The sequence below is a fragment of the Echiichthys vipera genome, assembly GCF_963691815.1.
Source record: "Echiichthys vipera genome assembly, chromosome: 15".
Taxonomy (NCBI): domain Eukaryota; kingdom Metazoa; phylum Chordata; class Actinopteri; order Perciformes; family Trachinidae; genus Echiichthys; species Echiichthys vipera.
In genome coordinates this window covers 16,800,098-16,816,736 of record NC_139840.1, presented here as the reverse complement: position 1 = coordinate 16,816,736, position 16,639 = coordinate 16,800,098, and the positions used below count along the sequence as shown (strand labels likewise).

General features: G+C 41.4%; 1 protein-coding gene across 2 annotated transcripts in view; it reads right to left on the bottom strand.

Moving 5' to 3' along the window:
• Positions 1–6,625: 6,625 nt before the first annotated feature.
• ece2a (endothelin converting enzyme 2a) overlaps positions 6,626–16,639 on the bottom strand; it is a 75,443-nt gene continuing 65,429 nt past the window's right edge. For both annotated transcript variants that reach the window (XM_083927738.1, XM_083927739.1), the window contains exon 4: positions 6,626–7,164. In XM_083927738.1, the coding sequence (XP_083783864.1) occupies positions 6,865–7,164 (300 nt within the window). In that variant the 3' untranslated portion in view covers positions 6,626–6,864. The remainder of the gene's footprint in view (positions 7,165–16,639) is intronic.

Genomic DNA, 16,639 nt, shown 5'->3' with positions numbered 1-16,639 from the left:
CACCAACAAGTAACAAGAAACATACTGTACATACGGCAACAACAAAGACACCATCACCAACAAGTAACAAGAAACATACTGTACATACAGCAACAACAAAGACACCATCACCAACAAGTAACAAGAAACGTACTGTACATACAGCAACAACACACACACCATCAACAACAAGTAACAAGAAACATACTGTACATAAGGCAACAACAAAGACACCATCAACAACAAGTAACAAGAAACATACTGTACATAAGGCAACAACAAAGACACCATCAACAACAAGTAACAAGAAACATACTGTACATACGGCAACAACAAAGACACCATCAGCAACAAGTAACAAGAAACATACTGTACATAAGGCAACAACAAAGACACCATCAGCAACAAGTAACAAGAAACATACTGTACATAAGGCAACAACAAAGACACCATCAGCAACAAGTAACAAGAAACATACTGTACATAAGGCAACAACAAAGACACCATCAACAACAAGTAACAAGAAACATACTGTACATAAGGCAACAACAAAGACACCATCAGCAACAAGTAACAAGAAACATACTGTACATAAGGCAACAACAAAGACACCATCACCAACAAGTAACAAGAAACATACTGTACATAAGGCAACAACAAAGACACCATCAACAACAAGTAACAAGAAACATACTGTACATACAGCAACAACAAAGACACCATCAACAACAAACGAGTTCCCCCCTGGTAAGTGCAGAGGAACCCCCTGAGGTCCAAGTACCCTGGCTGGTACGCACTAGTATATTAAATCAACAGATCTGTGAAATGAGTTGAAACCGTCAGGTGGAGGTTAAGGTGAAGAATACTGTACTACACTGTTTGCCAAGGGTGCCAGTCAGGAAATTGTGTCATTTGATATCAAGCCTCTTCCACCTGCGGCAAACAATCTTTCACAGCATTAGTAACTCAATAGAAACGCATTTCCTCATAATCTCACTCTAGATTTTCCTGGAAATCCCATTGCAGATGTGACACATTGTCAATGTCTTTGTTTACCATTTGGAGAAAAACATGTACGGTATCAGGCCACATCTCTAAAAAAGCTTCATGTTCTGACAATATTCTTGAACACTAATCCTGATATGACTGAATTGCACTTCACTCTAATAACAGAACAACAACAAAGCGTCATCAGTGTAAGCGACCACATTCCCATCAGAGAGATTATTGACTGTCCTGATAACATCAGCACTACACTGAATGAACACATAGTGCTATCGATCATGTTGTTGTGGATGTGTGTGTGGCTGTCTCTTGTCATGGACAATTACACTTTTCACAGTAATGGGCGGCTCTGGAAGGCCGGAACCGGACTGACATATATGGTCAAATATTGAACTGTAGCTCTGCTCCACACCTCTCTCCTTGCGTGACTGTAAACATGTGGCTTTTAAAAGTAATTCATTCAAGTCCTGATACCAAAAGTGCTGCAGAATTGCTCTTCTAAAATGTTATACGTTTTTATAATTTAAAATTTTGGGGCTTTTTTTCACACTCAAGAATCCTACAATCCTAGTATTTTTAAAATATGTCCAGACATTAGAGACAATAGGTTTAAAGGGTAAATTAAAGATAACATAAATTCACATTCACCCTTTAAATTCTAACGTAGGATGTCTGACTAGAACATCTCAGGCAACAACTAATGAGCTACTGCCCTCTGATGACATGTTTATTTACTCATTTTGCAAATTCCAGGGTCAGAGGTCAGTTGACTGTGAGCTGGAGTTGTGGATGTAACCCCGGTGTCTTTGGCAGATGGGCTGGGTTCGCAGGCCATACTGGGGTCATTACAGACATGCCGTAGATGCTTCCTCAGCAGACAGTCACCGGGTAACCACACAGGACTGGATGGAAATACAATCAACAACGTTTGTGCGCAAAAACAAACAAAATGCTAGAGCAGACCACTGTAAATGTTAAGTGCCATTGTACTGTTATCTCTCATAAACACAAACACACACAGCTCACAGCAACACTCTGCTCTAGGTTCAGACTGAGTGTGTGCTGTGAGGACAAAGAGCTTTGATCATATTCCACTTTCGCCCCATCCTGAGTGGACGTCCATTAATATTCCTCCTCCAGTTATGTAAGCCTGCCATACATATTGTGCCATTATGCTGCCCCAAGGGAGATGGGCAGATATACAGTGCCATAGAAAGCCGCGGTCGAGGTTTTTTTTTAGTCCTCACTACATTTAATGCAGATTGGTTTCCACTGACCGAGAGTAACTAGTGATTCCCTCCAACCACTGCTGGTGTGTAGCAACTGGCTACACAGGCCAAAGATTACAGCTTGGTCTTTTGTAATTTGTCCATAATTAGTATTTGTTACGATAAAGCGGTATTGATAAAAGTAAGCAGCAACATTTCTACAACCACAAGTTATTTTTTACAATCTCAAATATCAATCCATTTTGGAAGCCATATCTTTCAATGTTTAAACCCCCATGATTCAGATCTGCTCCAAAATTGAATGGATTCTTCCTTGGCCCATGCTTCACCTTTCCACAACGTTTCATCAAAATCCAACCAGTAGTTTTTTCCATTATCTTGCCGACATAAAGACAAACTAAACCAGACATAACAATACAGGAATTAAAAAACATTTTTAGATTGAAAAATGTGATTTTCAACATCATATTTAGTGATTTTTTAAAAAGAATTCATGAATACTCACATTAGATATAATTCAACTAATTTTGAAGGAAGGTTGGCGTGGTACAAGTCTTTAGTTTGCATTTTGTTGATTCAGATTTTTTAACACTTTTCCTTTGTTTGATCTTCCAAATAAGTTTGATTAACCACGTACGATCATCTGACTGTTTTACTTTCCTACCCCGTTGGACTTTTTTTTTTATTTTGGACAGTTTTTATAGCTGCATACCCATATATCGGTATTAATATATTAATGTTTTTATTACAGATGGAAAAAAACTCCCAAAACAGGACCTTATTAGTAAGAAACCATAATTTCCCCATTAAAAATGACTGGGGATGCTTTGAGTGTAGCTGCAGTGAGCAGGCAGTTCACTCGGGAACAAACAGGCAGTAGAACTGTGTCGTAATTCAGTTTAAACACAAATACATACAATGAGGCAGATAAAACCAAGAAATGTTTGGTTAAAGCATGCAGAAGAGCTTTTGAATTGTATGAGCCCTCACATAACACCTGCACACAGAAAGCACTCAGGGCCAATCGATGCAGACAGAGAGGGCAGGGGTGGTGAGAAGAGTGACTGAGAGAAGGAAGGAGAGAAAGAAAGACAGACAGAGATAGAGAGAAAAAGGTATTGGGCATGCAGTAGATTAATGTTGTTGCTGCCCTTGGGCAACAGAGCATGGAGGACAATTAGCAGCAGGAGTGAAAATTCTGGCTCTGCTATCTCCCACACACATAAATAAACAGCAGTCCTTATTAAATCATAACCTCACACGCCAGGATGACTCAGTTGAACGGCTGAAGAAACCAAAAAAAGGGCACATACATAAGAAACAGAAAGGTTTGTGTTAAAGAGAAAATGATGACGAAAACCTCTCCTGTGTGAGCCCTGCGCCTTGCTCCGTGGTTATATAACTTAAGTCCAGTCAAGTTAAATCTCACTATCGGGGTCTCTGCCACTGCAGATCAGTCAGTCTGACTAAGGAAGATGAAACTCAGAAAAAAGTGCTGAATTTCAATATATTAATATATTGACATAACATAAATTGAAGTAAAACTAAAAAAAAAAAAGTGGGGAAAACAGCATCAAACTTTGGGGGAAACAGAGCAGAAAGAACTAACTCTCCCCATGTGCAGGCACTACCGAAACTCTATCCATCCACACTGAATCCATCAAATGTGTTTATGTCCCAGTGCTGCAGTGGAGCTGCTCTGCACCCCTAAGCCTCTACTGTCAATATCAAACCCACGGCCACTTACATAAGCCCTCCTGTCATCCGTACCAAAGAGGTGCCAGGATGTTTGGTTTTTTTTAACCCTGCTGTTCAGGTAGTCAGGGCAATGCTCCCAATTGTCACCATAGAAACCAGATAATAGCTAATGGGGTTTACCCAGAGACAATGCAAGGTTCTGGGGGATGAGATACAGACCATCGCTGTCTGATAGTGATACATTTCAATATGTGCAACGGTGTGTGTGTTTGTGTGTGTTTGTATTTGGGCAGTGTGGATGTAAGATTGCAATAGTCAACAGTCCCAAGGAAACAAGCGGGTGGTGATGCCACATTATGTTTTCAGTGAGTTGAAATCATCTTTCAGTATAAAAGACACAAAGACGACACATTTGAAAAAGTTATTTTTCATTTCAGAGTGCATCAGATTGAGATTCAAAGTTCATTCTTTACTTGAAATGAAACTGTACTCGATACAAAAAACGATCTCACCACAAAAATGCATATGTGCCATGTGAGGATACAAAGCTTAACAAGCATAGGAACAGTAACTAAGGAGGGCAGGGTATAGTCAACAGTCAATTCCAGACATTGACTGTTGACTACTACTGGCTTTCTCGGCCTGCTGAGGACAATCCCGTGATACAATCAAAAGCACATTTAAAGTTAAACAAACTACCTTGTTACACCAGCAGAAAATCACAGAACGAAAGAAGAGCCAAAAGAAAAATCACACACTTTTTTTCCCTCCAAGTCTTAAAAATAGACTGTAATTAGATCTCAGTGGAGAATTAAAAATAAATGATTTCTACTTTATCAATGTGCCCCCCCCCCCTCCAGCCAGCAGCCTTCCTGCCTGTCTGCATGCCTGTCTCCCCCTCTCTCTCTCTCCCTCTCTCTCTCTCTCGTCTAAATTTAAGTGGCAGACAGCACAGGACCTGAGACTCATCTTATGTTTCCTCAACAAGCAGGGTGAGCCATTACTTGTATGTACATGTGTACGTGACCACACGTAGCGTCGGAGTGCTTGGCAGGTGTGTCAAGGGCTGTCTATCTCCATTAGCAGCTTTTGTCTGGAGTCTAAAGCAGGCATGGGACAGATGCAGACAACTCCAACAGAAGGGGAGACTGACATATTAATAGACTTTAACACTGGCTTAACATGCAGGCCACTGCTGCTGTTATGTTGGCTACCGTGTCCAGACATGCCAGTTTGTATTGCAAATTGGATAACACTGGCAGGCTCATGCTGCATCTCAAAAACAGAGACTGTTGAAACATTGTGATAGACAGACAGACAGACAGAAATGTTAATGAAATTGGGATGTAAAGTTGGTTGAAAAAAAGATAAAAGTTTAGCAGCAGCTGCGTGAAATTATGATGCAGACAGAAACCTGATGAGTCAAACAGGGCTGAAGTCAAGTCCGAGACCAGGTCCAGTCGAGTCCAAGTCAAGGCCGAGTCCAGAACAAATGAAGTCCAGTTCGAGACCGTAATAAGTAACAGTGTCTTTCCAATGCTAATATGGTGATTATGGTTTTAGGATGGATCTACTTCAAACTCATATACATAGCAAAAATTGTTGTCATTGTAACAAATAGGTTGTCAATTACTACTAGAATATCTTGATTTCTTTTTAGTTTTATCTAATGTCCAATGTTTAAAAGTGATTTAATGTGAAGAAACTACATGATACTCATATACATAGTTCAAATTGTTGTCTTTATTTATGAATAATTCACAAACAAAACAGGACAGGGCTGATGTTATTGTGAAGAATTTGCTTAAAATGTCTTTTGCAAAAAGGCTGTGCACAAATGTGATTACTATTAAATTCATTAAATGTGATGAACTATTAATTTACTCATACATCTATCAAATTGGTACAGTGCATATCAAAAGTCATGATACATATACCTACCTATATTCTAGTTTTTCATTTTTTATTAATTTTCCCAAAAATTCACTTGAATGTTGTAAGAAAAAAATTATAAATCACTTATTATAAATAGGTTTTACCCATACCAAAGATCAGCTGCTCGATCCTCGGCCCCCCCAGCTCTTGGGTAAGACACTAAACCTGTGTGCTGTGCATGGGTGTGAATGGAAGTCGCTTTTGATAAAAGCGTCAGCTTAATGAAATGTAATATGTCATTTCAAAAGGGTATCATGACTTTCTGTAGGCACTGTATATACAGTCCATAGTGTGTGCAGGTAGATGTGCTCACATAAACTCATTCCCAATCATCATCATCCTCTTCTTCAGTGTTCCAGCAGATGCACACCTCCATGCATTGCATGCCGCTTTTCCTGCAGCTACAGCGTTGGATGGGGCACACCTTGAAGTGATCTCCCTGCAAGGAATCGTTGGTAGAGAGAGTAGCTGTGGCACTAACTGACCATCCAAGTGCAATCATCCCAGTTCAGTCACTGATGGGAGATCAGGATGTGGCACGTGAGCTTGGCTCCAGACAGTGGCTTGTTAATGAGCGTGCATGATGTGAAATTATTCAGTGTCTCTTGTGCACAACCTATAAAAACTATATTCTGTGCAATGCTGATGATTCTAAGATGCCCTCTAGCTGTGTTCTTATCATCATCCAGGTCCCTTATATAGCAGATTACATTACGGCATCCCTCAATACCCCTAAAAATAATGTATGCCAAAAATTAACACGACTTGCCTTCAGAACATTAAAAAAGCACTTTTTTAGAAATTCTGCCTTTAACCAGGGGGTTAAAAATGAGGTATAACATGGTTAAAAATATATTGTAGCTACTTCTTACTGTATCACATAATAACAGTAATGTTATTCAAGGTTTTCATTGTATTTGTGAGGGTTGAAAACTTTGAGTTTTTGAGATTATCACAGTTTAGAGTTTACTTCTAAATCTCAGGGTGAAAGTATTCCTTAGGTTCCCACACAATCCAGTCATCCTAAGTTAATATTAAACATGAAGTCTTCCTCATTATCATCTTCTTCTTTTGTTGTGGCAACGCTGGTAGGTGGGGATTCTGTGTCTTCCAGTAGCTTTTTCTCCAGAGCTGCATCTTCTGGGCTAAGCTCCTCTCCTTTGGTCATTACATACACAAAATATTCAAAGCCTTCTCCATAGCTGTACTTCTTAATTGACCAGTTGTACTCTGTGCGAGCGTAGAGGCGTTTCCTAAAGATGGGTTGGGCAAAGGTCACAGAGACAAACCGTCCTCCAGGCTTCAAGACACGACTAATCTGGGAGAAGAATAAAGAGAGAGGAGAGGAAGAGTATTAGAAGACGTTACCACCAAGGCCCACACTATTTTAATTTTCAACATCAATACCAGCAACATCTACTGCTGTCTGAGCAGCCAGAGTTTCTGAATCATTTGAGACTTTTCTCACAACAGTAACTTCTATCTTTGCTGAGATCATTTATACACTTGATAACTGAATATGAAAGGATGACAATGCATCAACAGCAAAGGTTTGATGCATTTTAGGTAGTTTTACTCAAGGAAAGGCAGTGCTCTGGGAGTCACAATCTCAAATTTAATCTAAATCTGAAGCACAAAAAACTCTGTGATTACTTGTTTGATGGAATAGGCAGACGCTTCTGTCAAAAAAAACAAAAAACAAATTCCCACAAATCGGCAATCAGGCACATGGCACTGCATCACTGTAAGCCAGAGTAAACATTAAGCACCGAGCTTTTGAGTCCACAGTTTTGGATGCTTAGCCATGAAGTCTGATAACACGGTGTGACAGCCAGATAACTATGAGAGTCCCTTCATATGAATAATTGTTGTTCTGGGTCCAACAACACTCCAGTGTGTTGATCCTGTGTGTGAGATACACGTGTGCGTCAGGACACGATGAGCTTCAGAGGACTCAGCTCAGGCAAAGGAGCGCGCACACACACACACACACACACACACACACACACACACACACACACACACACACACACACACACACACACACACACACACACACACACACACACACACACACACACACACACACACACACACACACACACACACACACACACACACACACACACACACACACACACACACTATAGAAATGTACACAAACAAGGATGCAGAGACATATTTAGTTTGACTCAGGCAGGGAGTTTCTCCAGTGACAGAAGTGTGTGTGGGAGTGAAGGAACAGAATCTGCCGAGCAGTGAGCAACAAACTTTTTGTATTTCATACATCAAACATGCAAACTGGGTCAACATATTTTCCTAATGCATTGCTAGATAATGATTGCCGGCAAACAGCAGATCTGATTGCCAGGCATTACATACTAGCAGACAGACCAAAGATGAGACCTGAGATTATCGCGGTTGGATTAAACGACTATGCTGTATTAAAAAACATTGGCAACATGCGGCTTAAAAAGACAAAAATGCAATGACATTCAACATTTAAGGTGATGTGTGTTGACGCTAACAATGTTGGACATGACTCGGGATGCCAAGACTTAAGACTTGCAAAACAATATCTTTGTCCCACTTTTGCAAATGATTATACAATTATGGAACATTTAAAACCATTTACAACTTTACATGTGAAATTGAGTTACAACATCGTGTTAAAAAAACTTGACAAGTGAGCAAACTTCATACACTGATGAAGATATTGTTGAAAGCTCAAGAAATAGCTTGTAGCCTTCATTTAGGATGATTTTGTGTTGTGTTATATGAGCAAACACCACCATATGGACATTTAATTGTTCCAGGGGATCAGATAACTAAATATAAACATGTAAACTTGTTCTGGAGACATTATTTATGAGCCAATTCATGAGGCCTAATACCATACACTGTAGATGCAGTAGATATAGTATATGGATATAAAGCGAGAAGCTGCTGATGGTCTCTGTTGATGGCTGGGCTTCGAAGGCAGAGGAACTGGTATTGAGCTCACGTGTGACTGTCATAAAAGCTGGGATGTAATGTCATGCAGCCAAGGTGGAGTGGCTGTGGTCTGTTAAATAAAGCTATGGCAGAGCACAGTGGCTCCCCCCCACGCTGTCCTGGGGTCCTTGGAGAGAGGAGTCGCTCTGAGACGAGCACGTGTATCCTGCTCTTCTCACATGATTCATCTCCACCGGCAAGCAGCCCGAACATGAATTATTCACTCTCCACTGTGACACAGAGGATAGGGGGAGAAAAAGGGTGGAGGGGTCGTTGAATATGGCATGAAATGAGTAATATAATGCACTGCAATAGGAGGGGAAAGGGTAAGGTGATCTAGATTAGGGAGTACCTGACAAAAAATGTAGCATAGAGTTGAAAGAAGAAAGAGTGGTTTACATACATTTTTAAAACCTTTGTTTAAACTTTTTTAGGTGGACCACGTATCTTAACTGTTGATCAACAAAATAATACAACTTGATGTTGTTGGTCAAGAAATAGCTCCACAGTATAAGTTTACTGTTGTTGATTATTGTTTTGCTTTTGACAGCGCTAGGCTAACTGTTACCCTACCTTAAATGCTTGTGCCAAAGTAGCCAAAACAAGTGCTGGACCTCTCCCTTTCTTGATATTCAACCATACAGTACAATATTAATGCTGCAAAACAACAACATGTTGAGCTAAATGAGGCAAAAAGCTAAGTAGAACTGTAGACATGGATGTTAATGATTTGTTATTAAGTCATTTTTGACCCTTTAGTCATACAACGGCTTTTTATTTTTCAATGTTATCAAACTAAAGGCCATCTTGCAAGGGTATCACATCAGTGGCAATGTCAAATCGGGCCTGGGGCTTGCTCAGACCATGCATTTTCAAACTTGACCTTCATTTTGATCTAAACTACACACCTGCAAAGTTTCATGACTGCATCTTGCACAGTCTGAACACCATCGTGGCTACAAATTCTGTCCACAGTCAGACAGCCAGACAAACACCAATATAAACACCTGGCAAAATACTTGCTACAGTAGGTGTCTGTATGACCGCTTTTTGCCATGATGACACAAGCACAGATATAAACACATTCAATTCAGTTTTATTTATAGTGCCAAATCATAACAAAAGTTATCTCAAGACATTTTACATATAGAGCAGGTCGAGAATACACTCTTTGACTCATTTGTGATTTACAGAGACCCAACAATTCCTCCATGAGCAGCAGCAAGTTGCAATATCTATAATAATAATGATAATATCTATATACAGTATTTATCCAGCAATGTTGTGCACACAGTGGCAACGAACACCTTCCTTTTAACAGGCAGGAACGTTGAGGAAACTTAGTTCTAAATGTAGCTCCATGGAGAGATGCAAAGCTCAGCCAAAACGAAAACGAACACGAACACGAACACACACACACACACACACACACACACACACACACACACACACACACACACACACACACACACACACACACACACACACACACACACACACACACACACACACACACACACACACACACACACACACACACACACACACACACACAAGCTAAAAATAAAACCAGCATCGTGGTCACTGCTGGTAAATACATATCAAGTTTAAAACTATCAAGTTTACAACTATCTATGAAAATGATGCGTACATCTTTCATTTTTCTGTTAAAAATACATTCTGACAGTTTCCTCAGAAGGGCAGGTCTTACATCAGGTTGTTGGAACTAAAAAAAGTCAAAGAACATTACAGCTGCAGATGGAGCCTCCGGAGGCTTTTGTGCGTGAGTGAACCAGAGATGGAGTTAACAAAGTGCATCATCCTGACTTCATCCTTTCAGCCATTATTCATGACACTGAGATGTATGCATGCATGCTGTGTTCCTGTAACTCCAGAGCTTTACATCACCGTCGATTGGAGGGCTGGTGTCACTGCGAGGCAATACTGAACTATAGAAAACAGTTTGCCCTCTTACAATGACAGCTTGTACGCTTGATTGGCTGTTGGAGGACAGCTTGAAAAGTCAATTCTGCTGTGTTTTTTCACCGTCATAAACAAACTCACACGTACATTACCCCGTCTCACATTATGCGTTTGCAGGACACATTACTGACCGAGATTCTCACGCTCAGTATGGGCAGCATGTATGCATTTCACAGGAAATCTTTATGAGGAGGAACAGGATGATGCACTAAGTGCGGTGAGTCATATTTATACACATTCTGTATGTATATCAGCATGAATACTACAACAACAGCTCTGGCACTATGTAAATCATCCACCCACACATCTGAGTGGTGGTATTACTATGATAAAGGATCAACATTGGCAGGTCTGTTCCGATGTAATGTTGTGCTCTGAATGATGCGGATAAACCAGTGTTTCATATTTACAGAGTGGACGTGCATATTAGCTGTAATGTGGCTAAAAATGGACAAAATTTCTAATGTAGAGTCTCTCGTCTGAATGTAGTGGAGGAGGGCTTACAGGCAGGCACACCCAAACACTGGAGTAAAGAAACGGCATCCCCAAAAACACTGAGTCAGTGTTCAACATCCACTCTGAGTTGGTCATCTGTAAGCTGAGCCTAAGTGGGCCACAGGGCTTCTCCGACAGGACAGAGGAAACCACTCTGTTAGCACCCATCTTCATACACTCACACTCCACTGAAACCATTCACACACACGCACGCACGCACGCACGCACGCACGCACGCACGCACGCACGCACGCACTCACACACACACACACACACACACACACACACACACACACACACACACACACACACACACACACACACACACACACACACACACACACACACACACACACACACACACACACACACACACACACACACACACACACACACACACACACACACACACACACACACACACAGCATCATGGCCTCCCCTGAATTATTCAGTGTGGTGGCAGAAGCTTGCGTCTAAGTGACCTGACCTGTCTTAAGTGTACTGCCACAAAGAGGTAATATGAGATACGAGTTCAGATCCCCACGAGGAACTCCACGTAACCCCACCATCATTTTAAGATGTTAAATGAAATTGTAATATCAATCATTCTATAAAAATCATAGTGATACTATTGATCCTAGCTAATATTCCTAATCTAAATGTTTCTTCATGCAGCCATAAACGTTTTAACCTAGCCTTTTTGTGATCACCCCATTAAGAATACATTTGGTAGACATGACCAAAACAGTCTTTGTACTGGGAGAAAACAATGAACTTGACTAACCCTTTGACATATTAACTTTGGATGTCAGTCAAAATCCCTGCCTGACCTTTTTCCGCATTAGTCAGAGAGAAGATAAGTTGTCGATCCAGGAGAGTGACATTTCTTTGATTCTGCAGGCTCTATTTCTCAAGGTGTGCGTCCTCAATTTCCCCTATTCTTTCCTTTGTCTTCCTGTTCTCGCTCGACTGCAATAATACTCGTCCTCTTTTATCTCCATTCTCTCCTCTCTGAGCTAAGGTTCGTCTAAATATACTGTAGAGATAAGTGACTGTGGTCAGACGAGGACAGGGCGGCAGGCGCGGCCACATCTTACTCTGGGATATCACTCTGCAGGACCTTCGGGTTACATAATCTGGTTGCATCTGAGATTGAAAAGGTACGTCTGTGTCTTCTGTGGCAGTAAGCACATTGTCATTCTTTCAGATTCTCCTGCATCAACACTGACCCGTTACGGCTCAGATGCTTGAGGTAGAAAAATGTTAATAGGGAGTTGATCGTGAAAGTTCGTTCATGACCTGAGATTTTGTATTAAACATGATAGAAGGTAAAAATCATAACTCAAGGTCCTCTTTCAAGCTTTTTGGAATTTTAAACCACATCTCAAAGCTATTTGCCGTTGAAGCCAATGAGATGAGGTTAGAAGCTACAAAAATAGAAGGTTTATCGTGAGTTAAGAGAAAACGAATACCTACTTGTGGCGATTCTACACTTTCTAATGCTTGTCCTTGATTTAAGTGAGTTTACCTGGTTCACAAGCTAAGTGGCTTACACAACCTACTTAGCTCACTCCCTTTCTAAACGGTGTCAAAACCTGTGAGAGAAAGTATCTGAATTATAGTATTAAAATGTTAGCCATTCTTTCATAAATTGACTTATCTCAATAATCTAAGCTAATTACCATTCTTTTTAAGCCTTTAACTACCCATCTACAAGCAAGCTGCAGCATATTCATAATGTATGTAAATTAAATCACATTCAACTTGACGGATGCAAAACATAACAAAAAACTGATGCACCAAATAAAACCTTCTGCCAGGATCTGACCACAAGGCATTGGCACAAGAATGGCACGACGCGTCAGAATCTCGGACGACTCGCGATGACTTGACATTGCATTCATTTGCCTATGGTGTGACAACGTCTATGTTCTGTGACACTGACCCATAAAGGAGAAGAGAGCAGTGCACAACTGTAAACATGGCAAAGTGAAAGAGGATTGAGGTTTATGGTGCTATCAAGTGGGACAGTGACATTGGTCCATTTCTCCTCCTTCCTGATCACGAGTCACGGAGAATGGCAAAATATGACTGGTCAGGGTCCGATGTGTAGTTTGGTATGTGTCTTAGTCAAATCACAATGACAGTTGAGAACTCTATCATCACCTAATAAAACACAGTGGCAATCTCAGAAAATTCCAAACTTGTAACTAAAAAGTTTCTGAACCCATGATGGATGCTTCACTGTGGGGGATGATTAGTGAGAGGCAAGCAGAGGTGGACCCTCCATGTGCATTTATGTGTGTGTGCGCATCCACCTTACTGTGAGGCGAAGCTGATCAGTGGGTAGAGGCAACAACAGAGTGCTATCTCCGGTCAGCAGACTTGTATGGACCGCAGCCTACCGTCTCCTTTAGAGATACTGTACACCCACACACACACACACACACACACGCACACGCACACTTGTGCAAACAAACACATGCATGGCTATGCGGTCTGTGCAGCCCTTAAATGTGCACGTACAATCACATACTTGAACGGGGTAAGAGAGAAGGGGGGGGGGGGGTTCTTTTTTATTTAGGTCATATTTTCATATCATATTTTATAAATTCCCTCCCTTCTTGTCTGTGGTTGTTTACTGATCTCATGTAGCTCCGCAGATCCCCTCACTGCAGCCCCCCCCCCCCCCCCCCCCAAACTCCCTGAAGGAATGTGCATTTAAAATCAACCACTTCTCTTCCTTACCATTTTGCCTCGCCCGCAGCCCGCAGCCAGACATGTGGATGGCAAAAACGTGTAAACGTCTCGAGAAAACACAGAAGTGAAGAGGGAGTGGGTGAGAGGAACAAGGAGAGAAAAAAGGAGGGGTGGTGAGAGAATGAGGTCTCACCGCCGGTCTTCTAACAAAGCAGATATGCTCTTTTGCTCTTCCCTCCAGGGGTGCAACAGCCTGCTTTGCTTCCTTCATCCCTCCATCCTTGTTGTCATCCCTCCCTTTTTTTCTTCTTCTATCTCCAGGATGCTTGCCTTTTAGAGCCAAATGTGCACACGCTATAAGGCACCATCTGCCCTGAAGAAGCAAGTATAAATTTGCCTGAGCGAGTGGGCTGAACTTGCCCTTCTTCAGGGAACTTTATTTTTTTTTAAAGTTAGGGTGTTCCATATGCAGAAGAGCAAAACATCCTAATATAAATGCATATTTCGGATCACACATATTCATTTACACAAACACCTCTTCCCAGTGTCACACTTACAGTACTTGGTACAGTGATGGATAACAGGGAAAATGCGGGTGTTGGATTCCCTCTCTTCACCCTCCATTCTGTCCACCCACATTTCCTTCCCCAAATTCCCTCTCTAATTCCCCCCTGTCCTTCCTTCTCCTCACCCAGCTCAAACCCATCACCTTCGCACACCCACTGCACAGATAAATTATACATCAGAGACTTTCTCTCCTTTTCTCTCCCTCAACATCTTATCCACCCGTGCCTTGCGCAGAAAAAAAAATGCCTTGTTTATGCTTGAATGAACATTATAGGAAGTGCTGACACTGATTCAAAATGGAGATTTTTAGGGCTTGATACCTTCTTAAATATCTGTTCCGATATAAATCTGGTTGTGTGGGCTTGCGGAGGCTCAAGCTACCGTAGAAACACAGCAACATCTTGCCTTTCAAGTAGGCGCATCCCTTCCTCTCACACCTCGCGTTGTCATGGAGACAAAAGTTTAGCGCTGGTCACGATACCGTATGTAGGTCAGGACGGGACACCTCTCAAAACAAAAACACCAGGCAGCAGAGCAGTGAAACTCATGGCTTCGTTAGACGAGGAGAACACCAGAAAGTTTGGATAACGAGCAGCACTGAGAAAACAGCTCAAACAACACAAAACATATGCAGAATGTTTACAGTGGAAATAAACGCCGAGATTTGACTGAATTGAGGATTTTTTTAGTCTGCCAACGAGCACGACTTTGTGTCATGAAAGTCTTTCTCAGCAGCCTAATTTGTGGGTTGACTTTAGGTGAATGGAGATCAATAAAGACAAGGAATTACTATTTTTTGACAATAAATGTAACTGAACTGGGTCACTGCTGATCCTGTTGGTCATTTCCCCTTATGAGGGAAAACTCTTGTCTTCAGGCAAATTTTGAATTGTAATGTGAGAACTTGAGTGTCAGTGTGTGTTGTTCATCCGTGCCTGTGTGTCTACCCCCTGTCTAACCGATCAGCATCTTCGCATTCAGCTGCCACATTTTCCCCTCGTGGCAATCCGGCACACAGAGCTAAAATTAAAACCTCCCTTTCGTTCCCTTTTCATCAAAAATAACCGTCTCTGGCTTTTATCTCTCCTTTCTTCTTTATCTCTCCCACTCCCTCGCACAGCCTCCTCACCCTTTCTGCCTTCCCTTTCCATTGGGGACCAGAGAGAGGTTTGCTTTAATTACTGAACTACTTTTCACACCAGCGGAGAAAGACAGAGACACACTTCAGACACCCACACCCGCCCACTGCCATGCTCCCAGCATCCTTACACTGCTTTTAATGCCTATACTCCAAAGCCTGTGTGTGTGTGTGTGTGCGTGTGTGAGAGCACTTCGCTTGTGTTTAATTTTGGAAAAACTTTTCTTATCCACAGCCACATCCTAAAAGCAGTAACAGACACAAAAGCAACATTTTGCTGCCAATAAATATGCTAAATTAATTAAGCAAGGTTTGCGACGTATGATGAAAATATTATGCAGACTATGTGAAAAACTTTGTACTGGATGGGAAGGCACAGAGTCAGGGAAGGTGTAATTAATAAACTCATCTGCCTTTCAGAATAGTTAAAAAAAATTTTAAAACTCAGAGGAATATGAGCTGCAGAGAAACTGGAGCAAAACATTGACGGGTGGTACAGTGACACGTTTGGCTTCGAAGGAGGAAGAGTAAATGGAGGGAGAGGATGTTCCCCTATTTTTGGCTTGCTCCTCTTCACTCCCTCTGCGCCTCTGTTTCCTCAGTCTCTAAATCTCATGCTACCTTTTAAAGCCCATGACACTTATTACACTTATCAAGCCGTCGCTTGCACTTATATGTAATTATTCATTAAGTTCTTGAGGGTAGGCTTGCAGCAGCAGCAGCTGGGTAATTAGTTTATTGTAGTCATTCTCTATCTAGCAACACTTGCAGCTCACAACTTACACCACAGCTAATGTTTTGCTACTTTATATGATTGGATTTAGCCATAAACTGCCACTGTATATTTAACTGCTTGGGCAGAAATGAAAAGGTCAATCAGCAGAGACAGACATTGTGGACAGATCAAGAGCCAAA